Here is a 20,623-nt window from a genome sequence, read left to right on the forward strand (position 1 = left end):
TCCATTTTCTAAGAATTGATCCTACAGTTGATTTCTTTCAGTCTTCCCAGCCTGGTGCAGGTCTACAATTTTGTCTTTGGTGTGCTTCGACAGCTCTTTGGTCTTGGCTATAGTGGAGTTTGGAGTGTGACTGACTGAGATTGTGGACAGGTGTCTTTTACACCGATAATGAGTTAAAACAGGTAATAAGGTAATGAATCCAGTTGTGTCTAAACAATAGCATATGACGGTTAGCAACCGTGTGGCTTAAACTGGCTAACCCCTCCCACCCCACCCGAACTCCTCAGCGCTGACGCCATACCTGCGAGTGAAAGCCGGGCCAATGTTTATTCTGTATATGCTGGTAGACTCCCTACCTTTTGTGCGAAAGCATTAGCATTGACTTCAGTCTTTATAATGAATGGGGAAAGGGGCAAATGACGTATGCCATAAAACAGTCCGCACATTTGTAGTTTTTTGTCTGGCAGTGCTCCAGCCACCCTCATCAAAGTAATTACTTTCGGTGAGAGCGATACAGACCCCCTCAAGACATAAAAGGTGTCATTCAACACAGTCGACATATCACCACAAATGCTATGAAAATATTTTATAAAGGTTGAAAAGTTACCTAGTGTTGCTTTAGAATGTATTAAAATAAATTCATATTTCTATAGCCCTTATCAAAAACCCGAAAGATCCACAAAGTGCTTTACAACAACGAGTTATTTTTTTTTCTACATTATTTAGGTACTTCAAAAATGTTATTTGCAGCCTATGCAGACATTTTTTTTAGATAATCATACATTAATCACAATTATGTTTAAAAAAGTTTACATTTTTTGTAGGGCTGTCAAAATTATCGCGTTAACGGGCGTTAATTATTTTTTTAATTAATCACGTTAAAATATTTGACGCATTTAACTAAAGATGTCGGGATGCCAATCGATCGGGTCCGATCACGTCATTTTCAAAGTCTCGGAATCGGCAAAAAAATATCGGACATGCCTTTTTTTAATATATAAATATTTTTTATTTAAATCGTTTTCTAATTGTATTTAACGTTACAGACAAAATGTCTTACACTCATCCAGAGAAGTTTTGGCTTAAAGTAGGGCTATCATATTTAATGCGTTAACGGCGGTAACTAATTTTTTTCAATTAATCACGTTAATCACCTCTCTCAACAATTAAAAATAACGTGGGAGGCAATGTGGGGAAAAAGGTAGTAACTGATCTTTTTCTTAACACCCTATGTTATTTCCCAACGCAGAGAAAATATATCAATTGGTACCACTACGCACAGTCATGGTTGCACTTCCCATCATGCATTAGGGCAGAAGTTAAATGGCTGCAGTATCATTTACTGAAAGCTCAACAAATACACTAGATAGCAATATTCAGTCACAATATACAAAGTCACATTTATCCTTTAAGAATTACAAGTCTTTCTATTCGTGGATCCCTCTCACAGAAAGAATTTTAATAATGTAAAAGCCATCTTGAGGATTTATTGTCATGATAAAAAAATACAGTACTTATGTACTGTATGTTGAATGTATATATTTGTCCAAGTTTTATTCATTTTTTTCTTAATGCATTGCCAAAATGTATATGATCGGTAAAGATTATCGGGAATGATTGGAATTGAATCGGGAGCAAAAAAAAAAAGCAATCGGATCGGGAAATATCAGGATCGGCAGGTACGCAAACTAAAACGATTGGGATCGGATTGGGAGCAAAAAAACATGATCGGAACAACCCTACATTTAACACACATGCCCCGCTCAAACAGATTAAAATGACAGCAAAGTGTCATTTCCACTTGTTACTTGTGTTTTTTGGTGTTTTGCCGCCCTCTGCTGGCGCGTGGGTGCGACAGATTTTATGGGTTTCAGCACCATAATTATTATTGATATCAACAATGACGAGCTACTAGTTTATTTTTTGATTGAAAATTTTACAAACTTTATTAAGGGAAAACATTAAGAGGGGTTTTAATATAAAATTTCTATAACTTGTACTAACATTTATCTTTCAAGAACTACAAGTCTTTCTATCCATGGATTGCTGTGACAGAATGTTAATAATGTTAACGCCATCTTGTTGATTTATTGTTATAATAAACTAATACAGTACTTATGTACCATATGTGGAATGTATATATCAGTCTTGTGTCTTATCTTTCCATTCCAACAATAATTTACAGAAAAATATGGCATATTTTATAGATGGTTTGAATTGCGATTAATTACGATTAATTCATTTTTAAGCCGTGATTAACTCGATTAAAAATTATAATTGTTTGACAGCCCTAATTTTTTGTTGAGTTTAGCTGTAGGAAGGCTCCATTTTTAGGTTCTTTAGGTTCACTTTAAAAAAAAAAAAATACACAGTGTGACCTATGTTGTTTTCTTCTAAATGAAAAAGACAGTTCAATTCAATTCAATCGGTTAATATAAACATGTTTGGTGTGAAAGACATTGTAGAATGGACCACGTAATAACATGTAGAACACTTTGCCGAGTAACTAATTACTCTTACGTTGAGGTAACGGAGTTACATTGGATTTAACCTTAGATGTTCCACTGCATGTGGATTTTACAAAGAAAGCTAAGGAGTATGAATTAAATAGGCTTTTCCTTTATGCAGTGTCTGAGTGTTAGGGAGATAGAGTAAAACAGTATGTAAGATGATCCAATCTGTTTTTTATCTTAGAGCTTCATAGAACATGAGGCTCTCACAAACAAAGACTTGTAACCTCACAGACAGCAACAGCTGGATGACTTACCACTAGAGCAATTGGAACCCCCCCATCCAGGCTCACACTGGCAGGTGTTGGGGGCCATACAACGGCCGTGAACACAGGTCTCTGTGCAATGAGCTGGAGAGGGAAAGAGGAAGACGTAAGGTGGATGAAACAGACAGTACTGGGCACTGGTAACCCAATTTTCTCTCATCATTTAAGATACAGTGGTATGAAAAATTATCTAAACTTTTTGGAATTTCTTACATTTCTGCATAAAATCACCATCAAATGTGATCTGAACTTTGTCAAAATCACACAGATGAAAAAAACAGTGTCTGCTCTAACTAAAACCACCCAAACATTTATAGGTTTTCATATTTGTATGACCATAGTATGCAAACAATGACAGAAGGGGGAAAAATAAATAAGTGAACCATCACATTTAACCCTTGAGAGTCGAAGGACGCGCCGGCGCGTCCTCAGCGCACATCGTCTTTGAAGCGCCCTCGCGTTTTAATTACGTCACCCACATGCCGTTGGTTGGTCTCGTTTTAAAGTGCGGAAGTTGCGGTTTACTCTCGTTGTTATTTGAAGTCAATCGACCAACTAAAACGTGAGATATTGTCATTTAAGTTTTATTGTCCTCTCAAAAAAACATTAAAACGCTGCATGGATAATTTGTTTATGTCTATATTTCCATCATTTCTTGTCCTTTTTCAAAACGGAAGCTCCATGAAAAAAACACAAATCAAACGAACCATTTCGAAGTCACAGTGGAAGCACAACATGCGTTTTTTTTTTTTTAAATAAATATAACTGCCGTGCGAGGTTCCACCGAACGAGAGGGAGGAGTGTTCTGAAGCAACGAGGTGGCGACCGACGGCCGTTTGAATCGAGCGAGCGAGCGACTTTGTGTGACTTTGAGAATGAACGGATAACTAAATTTAGCGCAAGCAATTGTGCTTTTTGATCAACGTGAGGAAGAGGATGGTCCAAATTCGTCATCATCGTCTTCTTTGGAAGAGTCCTCGAGTGAAGATAGTGACGGATTTGAACACGTGGGTGACGCCATCGATGAGCAGAGGTAAGCCAACCCACTTTTTTTTTTTTTTTTTATGCTGCTGAAAAAGTTTCTTTTGAAAGTTTCTTTTGATATTGCAAAACAAAGTTAATTTTGATGCAATATAAGTGTGTGTTTGTGTATATAATAATAAAATGTGCATATCGGATCAAAGTATAATTTGTGGTCTTCCTTCTATATGAAGATTAGGGATGTAGCACATATTCAGCTATGGTATTCTTTCTATTGTCATACATATAGATTTCCATTATTATTTATTTCTGTATATATTTTTATTTTATACTTTATTATTTTCATAAATACTGACTTTTTTTTCATGTACATTTATAGTGACAATGAAAGTAAAGTGAAATGAAAATGGAAGGGTGGAAAGAGGACCGACACCCCATGGAAGTGTGGGCTGTGTGATGTAGCCCTGTGTCTAATTCCAGGACGAAACTGCTTTTCGGAGTGGCATGCCTGAAAAAAATTTAACTTATTTACTGTAAATATTTTTGAAAATACTTTTTTTCCCAATGTTATATATATATATATATATTTTTTTTTTTTTTTCCCACAATCAGTCTTCTCAATTTGTGTATATAAATGTGTGTTCAAGAAGCTTGATTGTGTGTACATAGTTTTCATCAGGTGATGGGCCGCAATACCTAAACTCATATAGAGATGGCCTCTAAACACTTTTTGTGTTAGATGGTATATTTTTTCACTGTTCTTCACTGTTTGGTCTGCTGTATATAACCTGTTTTGACTAGAGCATGTATAAAGGCAAAAAACGCCTATGGCTATACCTGTTGTTTATGTTGAATTGTCAAATATAAGACTATTTATTCTAAGTTTTTTTGGTTGAATGTTCATCCTAACATGTTGAATAAATATTACAAAGTTTCAAAACGGTTCGTTACGCATGTTTGGTTGTCAATTGGACATCAATATTAAAAATTTTGACAAAACGATTTTGGAATTTTTGGTCTTTTTGGGCCCAAAATGATGATTTATAATTGGTCAGTGACGGAAACAACAGTTTGGACATGAAGTTCAAGGTGTCACAAAAAAAGGGACCAAACCAGGCCATCGTAAACAATTCTTTCTTTGAAATATAAAGGCAACTTCAAAGGCATGCAAAATCAGACAAAATAGGCCCAGACCTTAAAGGGTTAATATTTTGTGGCCCCCCCTTTGGCAGCAATAACTTCAACCACACACTTCCTGTAGTCGCAGATCAGTCTGGCACATCAAACAGGACTAATCTTGGCCCATTCTTCTCTACAAAACTGCTGTAGTTCAGTCAGATTCCTGTGATGCCTGGCATGAATCGCCGTTTTTAGGTCAAGCCACAGCATCTCAATGGGGTTCAAGTCTGAACCAACTTTGACTTGGCCATTCTAGAACGTCTATTTTGTTCTTCTGAAGCCATTCTGAAGTTGATTTACTTCTGTGTTTTGGATCGTTGTATTGTTGCAGCATCCATACTCTTTTTTTAGCTTCAACTGTCTGACAGATGGCATCAGATTTTCCTGAAAAACATCCTGATAAACGTTTGAATTCGATCTCCCAATAATAATTGCAAGTTGTCCAGTCCCTGGGGTAGCAAAACAGCCCCAAATCATGATGCTCCCTCCACCATGCTTCACAGTGGGGATTAGGTGTTGATGTTTGTGAGCTGTTCCATTTTTCCTCCACACATGACGTTGTGTGTTACCCTCAAACAATTCAAAACACCATTCTTGGCCATAGTTTTACATCAAGTTGATGTGCGCACAGAGATATTGGACTGTGCCAGTAATTTCTGTAAGTCTTTAGCAGGCACTCTTGGGTTCTTTTTGACTTCTTTGAGCATTCTGCACTGAACTTTTGGTGTCATCTTTGGTGGACGGCCACTCCTTGGGAGAGAAGCAACAGTGCCAAACCCTCTCCATTTGTAAACAACTTCTCTGACTGTCGATTGATGAAAATCCAGACTTTTAGAGATGGTTTTGTATGCTTTTCCAGCTTTATACAAATCAACAATCCTTGATCACAGGTCTTCAGACAGCTCTTTTGACCGAGCCATGAGGCACAACAGACAATGCTTCTCATCAAAACAATTCTTGCCAGGTGTGTGTTTTATAGTAGGCAGGGCAGCTTTAAACCACTCATCAGTGATTGGGCACACACCTGACTTGAATTGTTTGGTAAAAATTGGTTTCAATTGCTTTTTCAGTCTCTTTAGGCAGAGGGTTCACTTACTTATTTTTCCCCCTTCTGTCATTGTTTGCATGCTATCCTCATGAAAATATGAAAACCTATAAATGTTTGGGTGGTTTTAGTTAAAGCAGACACTGTTTTTACATCTGTGTGAACATTTAGCTCAAACAAAAACTTCGCTTATGTTGGCCATAACAAGGAGCTGCTGGATTCAGCCTTGTGAAATGAGTTATATCTTATTCACTGTTGACGCTAGAGGGCAGTGTATCCACCCAAATCAATAAAACTAAGTGCAAACACTTTCAAAACAAACCATTACAACGCCACTCTAATTCAACGAATACTCGAAGCAGCAAAATTTGATTCGAAGCTTTTTTTCTAATCAAATTACTCGAGTTTAGGGCTGCAGCTATCGATTATTTTAGTAGTCAATTAATCGATGAACTAGTTAGTTTGAATAATCGAGTAATCGGATAAGGAACATGAAAAATTAAAATACCTGAGCTGAGCCTCAAATTGTAAAAAAAAAAAAAATTAATGAGGATCTATGTACAACAAAATGGCAGTTTGCTAACATACATAGCAAAAGTCCGCTAGCTTAAATGCTATAAAATGCTAATGTTTTTTTTACAATGCTCGTAACAAATGGTTCAGACACATATTCCCACAAAAAAACGGGTAAATATGCCTATAAACTAAATTATGAATGCATAAAAAACATTAGTTCAAACCAAACCTTAGCTTACATTGGTCCTAACTGGGAGCAGTTGGATTCAGCCACGTGAAATGAGGCAGACCAGAGGGCAGTGTATCCACCCTAATCAATTAAACTAAATGCAAACACTTTCAAAATAAACCATTACAACATCACTTTAAATCAACGAATACTCGAAGCAGTAAAATTTCATTCGAATATTTTTTTCTTATCGAATAGTCGAGTTAATCGATTAATCGTTGCAGCACTAGTGTAAATAATTTTTGAAAATATATGACTGTTTATTGATAATGATGTCAGTAAATATTTTATTTCTTATGTATTATTTATTTATATATTTACTTATTTATTGTATTTATTATTATGAATATTTATATTTTATTTATATTTTATTTATTGTGTTATTTTGGTGGATGGGGATTTTTTTTATATGGATTTTTTTCAATGCAAACCAGAGACACCAACATTTTGCGAACATACTCACGGACGCATATTTCGCCGTTTTCAAAGAAGCCTGGGCAGCACTGGGATTTCCTACGGTACATAGTCTTCTCTCCACTGCGGTACGCAGTCCGGTAGCTTACCCTTCACACAGAACACGAGTGAGAATGTGAATAAATAGGAAGAAAAGCAACAAGTATTTAAGCAGCGTTCGTACATCTTTCTCATGTCCAAATTCCAGCACTTTTTAAGGACTTTCAAAACCAATTTTACCATAAAAGATGTCACAAAAATCATTGAATTCAACCAGAAAACTCCATGATTCACCCGTCCAAACAGCATGAGTGCCCTCCAGGAGAAAACTTCTGATTCGTATAATGGAGTAGAGTGGAGTAAGGGTAGTAAGTGTGTAACGGTACATGTATTTGTATTGAATCGTTTCGGTACGTGGTGCTCGGTTCGGAACAGAGGCGTACCGAACGAGTTTCTGACGTAATGTAACCCTTACTTTTCGAGGCTGTGAGTCAATCGGGTTACAGTTTCTTTGTGTAGATTATATTCACTCCGTCTTCTCTACTATAATGAGGTCCAACACGGTGGGACAGTATAACCCAGACACGTCAACGACGCGACAACGTGGCCCGCGGGCGTTAAAGTCAATCAGCCAATGCACACCAGTCGCAGTGCGGCCGCGTGTTAGACGCGTCCCAGAAGCGGCTCAACACGACGCAAGCGAAAAGAACGGCACAGTTTATTATTTGACGCGAGACGCGACCCTCCTGCGTCAATACTACTACCGGTAGCTAGGGTCGGGCAGACCGGAAGTCACTCGTGTAAAAATATGGTGGATCCGGTTGATTTTCAAACTAATATGCAATCATAACCCACTTTTTGAGTTAATCAGATCTCTTGAGTGGTAGATCGGGGCACAGTTGACTTGTCTTTGATGATTTACCGCTGTCTTCTCTGCTATAATAATAACCAACACGGCCCCGTGTTCAATACAAAACCCTCCTACCACAACAAAACAAGAAGGAACAAATATTCACATAAGAACTAAAGTTATACAACATAAAATATACAATACAGGGATTCCCCTATATTCAACAGATTGTGGCGCACCGCCACACTAAAATGAAAGCCGCCACGCCTGGCAAATGAGATGTATTTTATTTATTTATTTAAATTAAAAAAAATTTTTTAAGGCCGCTTCAAACTAGCGGCAGCCGAGTGGGAGGAGTTCAGCGGACACCTATTCATTGTGTATTGTAGCCTAATGTTCGTAAATATGCAGGCCCCCCCTTAAGAGACGCAAGGGGAACGAGTAGGAAGAATGGGAGAACGAGCGAGATAGCGAGAGATAGCGGTCGCATGTTGTAGCAGCCCGCTGTTATTTTGTTATTGTTTTTCTTTATTATTGTTACCACAATAAAGTGGGTAAGCAAATACAGACTTCTCTCCTTCTTGCCCATATCCGGGGCATTACAATAATTTGGATCGGACTTTTCGGCGAAAGTGAGCGGTGGACGGCCGTCTTGGACGGAAAGCAAACTTTGACTAACTTGCGCTGAGAGACTGCGGAGAGGCGGGGCCCAAAATAAAGCCTTGCTCTATTTTCAGAGCGTTGGTCACAGTAAACGATTTATCAGTTCAAGCAGAGTAAAATGATACATATTCACGGTACAAGAACGTTGTTTCTGTGTCCATCGATTGGTAAGAAAAGGCTGTTTGTACGAGTGACTTGTGGGCGCGCCCGTCAGGGGGGACATTTCACGTGGAGTGGCTGTTTTTCGGCACAACACCGGCGCGCCAACTTCATACAATTACGGCTGACGAAACTTTGATAAATGCGCCCCCCCACCCAAATTTCGCGAGCTCTGGGACACTCGAAAAATGACTCTCATACCTCTCCTTGCTAAGTTAATGGTACCTCGACGTGCCTTTGTGTGGAAATTTAGTTTACGAACAACGGGGAAAAAACTATTCACCTTCTCACCGAATCAAGTAAAACTCTTTACACGGCTATTAGAATTCCCCCAGTGCTCTAAATGGGTCAGTTGACAGAAGGACTGTTATTGTTGTGGTAATGTAGTACTTATGAGGGTCAAATAAAAGGAAAAAGGAGGACTACGACGGTGGTCTGCAACCCGCGGCTCTCGGGCCGCATGCGGCTCTTTAGCGATGCTTCGGAGCTTTTTTTTTTTTTTTTTTAAATGGAAAAAGATGGGGGAGGGAAATATATTTTTTTGTTTTAATAGGATTTCTAGGAGGACAAACATGACACAAACATTCTTTCAATTCATTAATATTGTAATGAAGTTAAACTTGTGGTGGCATAGTACAACAGAGTAGTCACGTGGTGCGTCATTCTCTATAGGATCCACTGCAGGGAAAACAAACATTTAATCATGAAGGCTAATTACGTATTTCTATAGTAGGCTAATATAGCTAGTATCGATAATTATAAGGCTTGTAAAAGGCTTTTAATTTTTTGTGGCTCCAGACATACTGTATCAGTTTTTTTTGTGTTTTTTTGGGGGTCAAATATGGCTCTTTCAACAGTTTGGGTTGCCAACCCTGAGTCACTACGAGATGTAAGTCGTACTATTGCCACGAGAAAAAAAGTCGCATTAGTACATCGGGTAACGTAGCTGTAATCAGCTACGCATTTTACATACATGTACTGTAGCTGAGAGGTACAACATTAGCCTGGCTAATGAAATATTTCAAATATATCTTTGTTATGGTTCTTCTTGGGGGAAAAAATGAAGAAAAAAAAATTCGCTGTGGCACGACATGGTGAGGCTGTCCGACTCCGATGCAGCCCACCACCACAGCTTCAAAAAATCCTAGGGGAAACACTGCAATATAAATGAATACTACATCGCATTTGTAATATATATACACATAATAAAATAAATAATAGCCCATTTAAATAAAATAAATTGAAATGAGCTAAAACATCTGTAATTAAATAATAACTATTAGAGATGTCCCGATCGATCCGCATCCCGATCGATCGGGTCCGATCACGTCATTTTCAAAGTATCGGAATCGGCCAAAAAAATATCGGACATGCCTTTTTTTATTTTTTTATTTTTTTATTTTTAATTAAATCGTTTTCTAATTGTATTTAACGTTGCAGACATAATATGTTACACTTATCCAGAGTCTTTAGTTTAGGCTTAAGGTAAGGTAATCAAATTTATCCCGATAACGGCGGTAATTAATTTTTTTTAAAATGCTTCACGTTAAAATATTTAACGCAATTAATGAATGCGCTGCACGACCCACTCACGCATTGTCGCCCTCAATCTGTAATGGCGCCGTTTTACCTATATAGACAGCTAAAAGGCAGCGTAAAATGAATAGAGTGTATTTTGGCAGCCTTTGGAGCCTTGTTTTAAAAGCCTAAAGCCTTACAATACCTCTCCTTACGATTAGAAATATCGTTGGAAGTAATGTGGGGAAGCAAGGTAGTAATTGATCATTTTCTTAACACCCTATTTTATTTCCCAACGCAGAGATGATATATCAATTGGTAGCACTAAGCACAGTCATGGTTGCACTTCCCATCATGCATTTGGGCATAGCTACAGTATCATTTACTGAAAGCTCAACAAATAAACTAGATGGCAATATTTAGTCACAATATACAAAGTCACATTTATCCTTTAAGAATTACAAGTCTTTCTATCCGTGGATCCCTCTGACAGACAGAATGTTAATAATGTAAATGCCATCTTGAGGATTTATTGTCATAATAAACAAACTGTACTTACGTACTGTATGTTGAATGTATATATTCATCCGAGTTTTATTCATTTTTTTCTTAATGCATTGCCAAAATGTATATGATCGGGAAAAATTATCGGGAATGATCGGAATTGAATCGGGAGCAAAAAAAAACTAGCACATTTATATTTTGCATTTTGTTTTCTTACTGTTCCGAAAATGAACCGAACTGTGACCTCAAAACAGAGATTTTTTTGTACCGTTACACCCCTAAAGAGTAGTGTTTCTTCACAAATCTACTCAAGTAAAAGTCAAAAGTATTGGTATTTTCCTTCATTAAATTATTTGGTTTTTTTGACAGGGTGCTTCGAAATATTGTGTGCCTAACACTTCCAAGCTTTTTCAAGTATTTCAAGGACCCGTACGAACCCTGTTTCAGAATACTGTTACCACCAAAATGGTTCTCACCTGTGTCTTGTGCACTTGAACCAGTTAAGGATGTCTGTGCAGCTGGTGTAATAAATCTGATCAAAAGGATGGGCGTAGGACTCTTGCACTGTCACTGAATATCTGAACCCACAGGAAGAGAAGGAGACAAGAGATCAGACATGAAATGGGGGAATCCCTTTTGTGTGTGTGTAGGGATTTCATGCATGACATTCTACCACCCAAGTTTATCCAAAAGGAATTTATGTGGTTCTTTGGGTTTAAAAACCGCTCCCCCATCAATGCTACCCAATGTTAGGACAGACTTCAAGAAATGTTCGTTGGTGTGTGCCTGAGTCAGTATTTTAGCAAGGAAAAATAGTGCTATACAGTGATCCCTCGCTACTTCGTGCTTCAAACTTCGCGCCCTCAGTCCATCGCAGATTTTTTTTCATTTAAAAAAAGAAGTAAATAATTACAGATGAGCTGTCCCGATCCGATCTGGAGTTCCTTAATAAAGTTGACGATGATTGACAGATGTTAAGGTTTGATCTTGCCAGAGATGCTTGGAAGCCGAAACCTCAAAGCGCCGCATGCGTCAATCATCGTTTAGCTTGTTAAGCAGTAAGTGAGCAGCTTGAGCGGATTTGAGTGGACTCATTCAATCAAGCGTTTAATATAGACAAGCATTGTTGTTTAAAAATTATTCGGTGGACAGTAACATGTTTAAAACGTATCATTATTATTACATTTGAAGTGCTTGAAAACCATTTATTAAAATATATACCGTAATTTTCGCACTATAAGGTGCACATGACTGTAAACTGCCACTCACCAAATTTGACATGCATTTGTTCATAGATAAGCAGCACCGGACAATAATCTGCAGCTGTCCTCACTGTATTATGGGATGTTTACGCCAAAAGATATTAACCGGTAACACTTTATTTGACAGCGGCATCATACGACTGTCATAAGACCGAATGCACCACCATGAATGCACCATCATCATTGCTTCAAAAACCCTCATTTTGCCATCACTGCTCCCTTGTGGGAGACAGTCAACCTCTTCTGCCACCTGCTGTCAACACTGTTGTTGTCCAACATGCCTCCTAGCATGCATTGCAGCGCTACAGATGCAAATAACAATCCAAATTCATGTTCTGTGCTAATTATTTATTCAGTTACTGTTCCAGTTGTTTCATTCCTTGCTAGTTATGATATTTGATAAAACTTTATTTGGCAGTGGCGACTGTCATTAGACAATTATAATTATGACGTGACACTGTCATGAGCATTAATGAATGCTTATAACAGATGTCATTTAGTGTCATCCGGCAAATTATCTCACTTTTGAATGGATGTAAAAGATCCGAACTAGACGTAAATGGAGTTAGTAACATAATTTGCCAAATGGCACTTAATGACATCTGTCATAAGCATTCAGTCATGCCCATGATAGTGCTACAGTTGTGGTCAAAAGTTTACATACACTTGTGAAGAACATAATGTCATGGCTCTCTTGAGTTTCCAGTTATTTCTACAACTCTGATTTTTCTTTGATAGAGTGATTGGAACAGACACTTCTTTGTCACAAAAAACATTCATGAAGTTTGGTTCTTTTATGACTTTACTATGGGTGAACAGAAAAAAAGTGATCAAATCTGCTGGGTCAAAAATATACATACAGCAGCGCTAATATTTGTTAACATGTCCCTTGGCCATTTTCACTTCAATTAGGCGCTTTTGTTAGCCATCCACTAGCTTCTGGTTGAATCTTTGACCACTCCTCTTGACAGAATTGGTGCAGTTCAGTTAAATTTGATGGCTTTCTCACATGGACTTGTTTCTTCAGCATTGTCCACAAGTTCTCAATGGGGTTTAAATCAGGCCATTCAAAAACCTTAATTCTAGCCTGATTTAGCCATTCCATTACCACTTTTGATGTGTGTTTGGGGTCATTGTCCTATTGGAACACCCAACTGCGCCCAAGACCCAATCTTCGGGCTGATGACGTTAGGTTATCTTGAAGAATTTGAAGGTAATCCTCCTTCTTCATTATCCCATTTACTCTCTGTAAAGCACCAGTTCCAGTGGGAGCAAAACAGCCCCACAGCATAATACTACCACCAACGTGCGTGACGGTAGGCATGGTGTACTTGGGGTTAAAGGCCTCACCTTTTCTCCTCCAAACATATTGCTGGGCATTGTGGCCAAACGGCTCGATTTTTGTTTCGTCTCACCACAGAATTTTCCACCAGAAGGTCTTATCTTTGTCCATGTGATCAGCAGCAAACTTCAGTCGAGCCTTAAGGTGCCACTTTTGGAGCAAGGGCTTCCTTCTTGCACGGCAGCCTCTCAGTCCATGGAGATGCAAAACACGCTTGACTGTTGACACTGACACCTGTGTTGCAGCAGCTTCTAATTCTCGGCAGATCTGCTTTTTGGTGATTCTCGGTTGAATCTTCACCCTCCTGACCAATTTTCTTTCAGCAGCAAGTGATAGCTTGCGTTTTCTTCCTGATCGTGGCAGTGACAAAACAGTGCCATGCACTTTATACTTACAAACAATTGTTTGCACTGTTGCTCTTGGGACCTGCAGCTGCTTTGAAATGGCTTCAAGTGACTTTCCTGACTTGTTCAAGTCAATGATTTGCTTTTTCAGACCCCTTTATGTTTATTTTTTACCCAGCAGATTTGATCACTTTTTCTGTTAACCCATAATAAAGTCATAAAAGAACCAAACTTCATGAATGTTTTTTGTGACAAAGAAGTATCTGTTCCAATCACTCTATCGGAGAAAAATCAAAGTTGTAGAAATAACTGGAAACTCAAGAGAGCCATGACATTATGGTCTTCACAAGTGTATGTAAACTTTTGACCACAACTGTATGTCATAATTATGATTGTCTTATTACAGTCTTATGACACAGATGTCAAATAAAGTGTTACCAAATACCATGACAAGTAATTCATGAAACAACTGGAACAGTAACTGAATAAATAATTAGCACAGAACTTGAATTTTGATTGTTATTTACCTCTGTAGCGCTGCAATGCATGCTAGGAGGGATGTGTTGCCTACCCAAATAAATCAACGAATTAGCCACACTGGACTATGTGCCGCAGGATTTAAAATGAAGGAAAAAAGTAGTGGCTGGTCCGAAAATTACCATCTTTTTCCAATGCTAAATCTGGATAAATACATTGGGGGAAAAAATTTTGGGGTTGCGCTACTTCGCGGTTTTTTACTTATCGCGACGGATTCTGGTCCCCATTAACCGCGGAAAACGAGGGATTGCTGTAATATAGTACTTTAACTATGAAAAGTACAAATATAATTCAATAGATTTAATACTGCCATTCATTTCATTGTACTACTTCTTCTAGTGTGCTAACCTTTGCCACCAGGGGGCAGTACTTTAAAGCACAAGAAGGCTTACTTGGTAAATTGCTGTAATATTAGCATTTTTTTTTTAAAATATAATTAATAAATATATGCTTGTGAATATTCTTACAGTATATTACTTGTCCAGTTGTCCTTGTTGCTTTAAATAAAGTAAAACTGACATTATCCGTAGCTATGCATGTCAATTGTTTTTGTTTTTCTATGTGTTAACATAAAATGCTTTTATATTCTATAACTTAATCGGTTTTCAATGTATTCTTGATTACCAGTAATTTAGTTTTTGCACAAAAAGCAAAGTTAACATTTTAATTGTTTCTTGTTATCTTGTCATCTCTGTAGATCAGCACATCCAGTTGTGCAAGTATGTACATAAGGTTAAAAAAAAAAAAAAAAAAAAATTTTAAATCTAATGCATTGACCAGGAGACGGATAAATCCTTGCCTGGTGCACAGCTGTAAACTCTGCAGTGGCTGTTTAAAAATAACTTTAATTTACAGCGTAACGTATACAGTAAATGTGCAATATATATGATTAAGAGACTAACCTCTCCCAGTGGCTGCAGACATTTGGATCTTCCAGGTTAAGGGAGGAAGTGATGCATGGCAGAAAAAGGAAGGCCACAGCCAACAAGGCCGTTGTCCTGTGGTACTGCAGTGGCAAGGCCATCTCAATCAGGATTGAACCTTGACACAGAGAGAGCCCAGGTTAACTTTGCAAAGGAATGCATCTGTGTCTGATAATAAATTGCAAATAAACATACTGTTTAATAAAATAAAACACTTTTGTTTCTTGTGAATTAAGTAGTGGTTCATTCTCTAAACTGAGTTGTGGTATTTGTGAATCGCTGATCATAAACTAAACCTCTACACATCTTTTTAAAGGGAGGGAATGGATGTTGTTTTCCTAAAGAAAATTAGGACTAAATCCAAGCAAGCAATAGAACTAAATAGTGTACAGTGGTATGAAAAAGTATCTGAACTTTTTGGAATTTCTCACATTTCTGCATAAAATCACCATCGAATGTGATCTGATCTTTGTCAAAATCACACTGATGAAAAAACATCGTCAGCTTAAACTAAAACAAACGACTCAATTACTTTATTCTATGTGTGATCTTATGAATAATCCTTGGCGCTAAATTCATGGGACTTTATTACCTTTGTACAGTCACCCAAATAAAAAATAAAAATATTGATTTACAAACTGTTAAAAGTGTGACTTTTTTTTTTTTTTTCACATTCGACAATTTAAATATTTTTTATAACCGTACATTTCAAGAAAAAACGAGTTTGAATATCATCTGACCACATCAATATCCCTTATACAGTTATGTGACCACTTCAGTTGTTTTTGTTTACTTTTACGGTCAAAATAATTAAGGAAAAATCTCATGAAGGTAATCCAACATGGTGGCCATCACAAAACAGAGCTTTTTAAGTTGAAAATTCTTGTAAATATATGCGTGAATCGCGGAATTTCTATAGATATCAACGTAAAACAGTCTAGATACTTGGTTAAAAGCAAAAAACGGGCAGTTACCGTTCATTTTACGTAAATATTACAAGCAAAAGTTACGCTATTGTGTAATCCAAAAAGGCAGCCGTCCCAAAAAAAGAGCTTTTTAAGTTGAAAATTGTTGTAAATAAATGCATGAATCGCAGAATTTCTAGAGATATGAACGTAAAACAGTCTAGATTCTTGGTTAAAAGCAAAAACGGGCAGTTATCGTTCATTTTACGTAAATATTTCAAGCAAAAGTTACGCTATTGTGTCACCCAACATGGCAGCCGTCCCGCAAAAAATACCTTTTTAAGTTAAAAAATCATGTAAATAAATGTGTAACTCACGGAATTTCAATAGTTATGAACATAAAACATTCTAGATTCTTGTTAAGAAGCAAAACAAAACAAAAAACGGGCAGTTATCGTTTCATTTTACGTAAGTATTTCAAGCAAAAGTTACGCTATTGTGTAATCCAACATAGCGGCCGTCACAAAACAAAGAGCTTTTTAAGTTGAAAATTGTTGTAAATAAATGCATGAATCGCGGAATTTCTAGAGATATGAACGTAAAACAGTCTAGATTCTTGGTTAAAAGCAAAAACGGGCAGTTATCGTTCATTTTACGTAAATATTTCAAGCAAAAGTTACGCTATTGTGTCACCCAACATGGCAGCCGTCCCGCAAAAAATACCTTTTTAAGTTAAAAATTCTTGTAAATAAATGCGTAAATCACAGAATTTCTATAGATATGAACGTAAAACCGTCTAGATTCTTGGTAAAAAGCAAAAACGGGCAGTTATTGTTCATTTTATGTCAATATTACCAGCAAAAGTTACACTATTGTGTAATCCAAAAAGGCAGCCGTCCCAAAAAAAAAGAGCTTTTTAAGTTAAAAATTCTTTTAAATAAATGTGTAAATCATGGAATTTCTATAGTTATGAATGTAAAACAGTCTAGATTCTTGATAAGAAGCAAAACAAAACAAAAAACGGGCAGTTATCGTTTCATTTTACGTAAATATTTCAAGCAAAAGTTACGCTATTGTGTAATCCAACATAGCGGCTGTCACAAAACAAAGAGCTTTTTAAGTTGAAAAATCTTGTAAATAAATGTGTAAATCACGGAATTTCTATAGATATGAACGTATAACAGTCTAGATTCTTGGTTAAAAGCAAAAGTTTTTATCAAACCTGGTCAAAATGCGTAGAGTCACTTTGGCAAGAGAAAACAGATTGAGGTCAGAAAGTTGAAGGAATTTCCCCTCAATAAAACAGTTTGGTTGGCTAATTGAGGTCAAGTCAGGACTTCTACAAGTTCCTCTTTTTTAACATCTTGTCTTACCAGAGAGATGTACAGTAATTTTCCAGGTTAAATGTGCCTGTTGCATATTTCCCGAATATCAACAGACTGTAGCAGCAATATGTTAATTCACAATTTGTATGACTTGACAGGAGGTAGAGTGAGATAGATTGCGTATACTGTGCCTTTACATGCATTTTTCGGGGCAGCAGAAGCCACCTTCTCTGGTTTCACTCGGCTGAGAGGGCACAGCTGCAGCCACCAATGTTGGAAGTTGGAACCCCCGCACACACATCTCCCTCCAACCCTAGGCAACTGCACTACTGCACAAACAAGGGCCATGCTGTGTGTGTGAAAGGGCTCTAGATATCCAAAACGAAGCAGACTGCACAGAGCAGTACAATGTTGAGACAGCGTTTCAAGTAGCACGTTACTGACGCCTCTCCGTCTCCTCATATACAGTGCCTTGCAAAAGTATTCGGCCCCTTTGAATCTTGCAACCTTTCGCCACATTTCAGGTTTCAAACATAAAGATATGAAATTTAATTTTTTTGTCAAGAATCAACAACAAGTGGGACACAATCGTGAAGTGAAACAATATTTATTGGATAATTTAAACTTTTTTAACAAATAAAAAACTGAAAAGTGGGGCGTGCATTATTATTCGGCCCCCTTGCGTTAATACTTTGTAGCGCCACCTTTTGCTCCAATTACACCTGCAAGTCGCTTGGGGTATGTTTCTATCAGTTTTGCACATCGAGAGACTGACATTCTTGCCCATTCTTCCTTGCAAAACAGCCTGAGCTCAGTGAGGTTGGGTGGAGAGTGTTTGTGAACAGCAGTCTTCAGCTCTTTCCACAGATTCTCGATTGGATTCAGGTCTGGACTTTGACTTGGCCATTCTAACACCTGGATACGTTTATTTTTGAAGCATTCCATTGTAGATTTGGCTTTATGTTTTGGATCATTGTCCTGTTGGAAGATAAATCTCCGTCCCAGTCTCAGGTCTTGTGCAGATACCAACAGGTTTTCTTCCAGAATGTTCCTGTATATGGCTGCATCCATCTTCCCGTCAATTTTAACCATCTTCCCTGTCCCTGCTGAAGAAAAGCAGGCCCAAACCATGATGCTGCCACCACCATGTTTGACAGTGGGGATGGTGTGTTCAGGGTGATGAGCTGTGTTGCTTTTACGCCAAACATATCGTTTTGCATTGTGGCCAAAAAGTTCAATTTTGGTTTCATCTGACCAGAGCACCTTCTTCCACATGTTTGGTGTGTCTCCCAGGTGGCTTGTGGCAAACTTTAAACGAGACTTTTTATGGATATCTTTGAGAAATGGCTTTCTTCTTGCCACTCTTCCATTAAGGCCAGATTTGTGCAGTGTACGACTTGTTGTACGATTGTTGTCCCATGGACAGACTCTCCCACCTCAGCTGTAGATCTCTGCAGTTCATCCAGAGTAATCATGGGCCTCTTGGCTGCATCTCTGATCAGTTTTCTCCTTGTTTGAGAAGAAAGTTTGGAAGGACGGCCGGGTCTTGGTAGATTTGCAGTGGTCTGATGCTCCTTCCATTTCAATATGATGGCTTGTACAGTGCTCCTTGAGATGTTTAAAGCTTGGGAAATCTTTTTGTATCCAAATCCGGCTTTAAACTTCTCCACAACAGTATCTCGGACCTGCCTGGTGTGTTCCTTGGTTTTCATAATGCTCTCTGCACTTTCAACAGAACCCTGAGACTATCACAGAGCAGGTGCATTTATACGGAGACTTGATTACACACAGGTGGATTCTATTTATCATCATCGGTCATTTAGGACAACATTGGATCATTCAGAGATCCTCACTGAACTTCTGGAGTGAGTTTGCTGCACTGAAAGTAAAGGGGCCGAATAATATTGCACGCTCCACTTTTCAGTTTTTTATTTGTTAAAAAAGTTTAAATTATCCAATAAATGTTGTTCCACTTCACGATTGTGTCGCACTTGCTTATGATTCTTGACAAAAAAATTAAATTTCATATCTTTATGTTTGAAGCCTGAAATGTGGCGAAAGGTTGCAAGATTCAAGGGGGCCGAATACTTTTGCAAGGCACTGTAGCTGTGTCTCCCTTGCAATGGACTGGGAGGAACCGAGACCTGATGTCAGCAGTCCGTCTGTGATTTGAAAAAAACCTATACTGCTAAATATCGATCTATTTACACACACACAGGTGTTGTAGCATATTTTCTTAAAAGTAATCAGTGAGATGAAAAGTACAGAGGTACAGTATGTTTTAATTCTTTTTTTTTCCCAAATATTTAACCTCCCATTTGTTACCAGAGTTGGCAAATTGTCCACTCAGCATTAGACATTAGCATTCAGTGCAAACCGATGTGAACACTATGTCCAGTGTATCACAAAAGTGAGTACACCCCTCGCGTTTCTGCAGATACTTACAGTGGGGCAAATAAGTATTTAGTCAACCACTAATTGTGCAAGTTTTCCCACTTGAAAATATTAGAGAGGCCTGTAATTGTCAACGTGGGTAAACCTCAACCATGAGAGAATGAGAATGTGGGGAAATAAACAGAAAATCACAGTTTGAATTTTAAAGAATTTATTTGCAAATCATGGTGGAAAATAAGTATGATGGATAAATGGATATCAAACGTTTTCTGTAACTCTTCACAAGCTTTTCACACACTGTTGCTGGTATTTTGGCCCATTCCTCCATGCAGATCTCCTCTAGAGCAGTGATGTTTTGGGGCTGTTGTTGGGCAACACGGACTTTCAACTCCCTCCACAGATTTTCTACGTGGTTGAGATCTGGAGACTGGCTAGGCCACTCCAGGACCTTGAAATGCTTCTTACGAAGCCACTCCTTTGTTGCCCTGGCTTTGTATTTGGGATCATTGTCATACTGAAAGACCCAGCCACGTCTCATCTTCAATGCCCTTACTGATGGAAGGAGATTTTCACTCAAAATCTCTCGATACATGGCCCCATTCATTCTTTCCTTTACACAGATCAATCGTCCAGGTCCCTTTGCAGAAAAACAGCCCCAAAGCATGATGTTTCCACCCCCATGCTTCACAGTGGGTATGGTGTTCTTTGGATGCAATGA

General features: G+C 38.0%; 1 protein-coding gene across 3 annotated transcripts in view; it reads right to left on the bottom strand.

The window, feature by feature from the left end:
* megf10 (multiple EGF-like-domains 10) overlaps nucleotides 1-20,623 on the bottom strand; it is a 115,005-nt gene that overhangs the window by 74,567 nt on the left and 19,815 nt on the right. For all 3 annotated transcript variants that reach the window (XM_057819765.1, XM_057819764.1, XM_057819763.1), the window contains exons 3-6: nucleotides 15,261-15,399; nucleotides 11,350-11,451; nucleotides 7,190-7,290; nucleotides 2,768-2,860 (exon numbers count right to left, since the gene is read on the bottom strand). In XM_057819765.1, coding sequence (XP_057675748.1) covers nucleotides 2,768-2,860; nucleotides 7,190-7,290; nucleotides 11,350-11,451; nucleotides 15,261-15,382 — 418 coding nt within the window. In that variant the 5' untranslated portion in view covers nucleotides 15,383-15,399. The remainder of the gene's footprint in view (nucleotides 1-2,767; nucleotides 2,861-7,189; nucleotides 7,291-11,349; nucleotides 11,452-15,260; nucleotides 15,400-20,623) is intronic.

Source organism: Corythoichthys intestinalis, chromosome 17 (genome assembly GCF_030265065.1).
Source record: "Corythoichthys intestinalis isolate RoL2023-P3 chromosome 17, ASM3026506v1, whole genome shotgun sequence".
NCBI lineage: Eukaryota > Metazoa > Chordata > Actinopteri > Syngnathiformes > Syngnathidae > Corythoichthys > Corythoichthys intestinalis.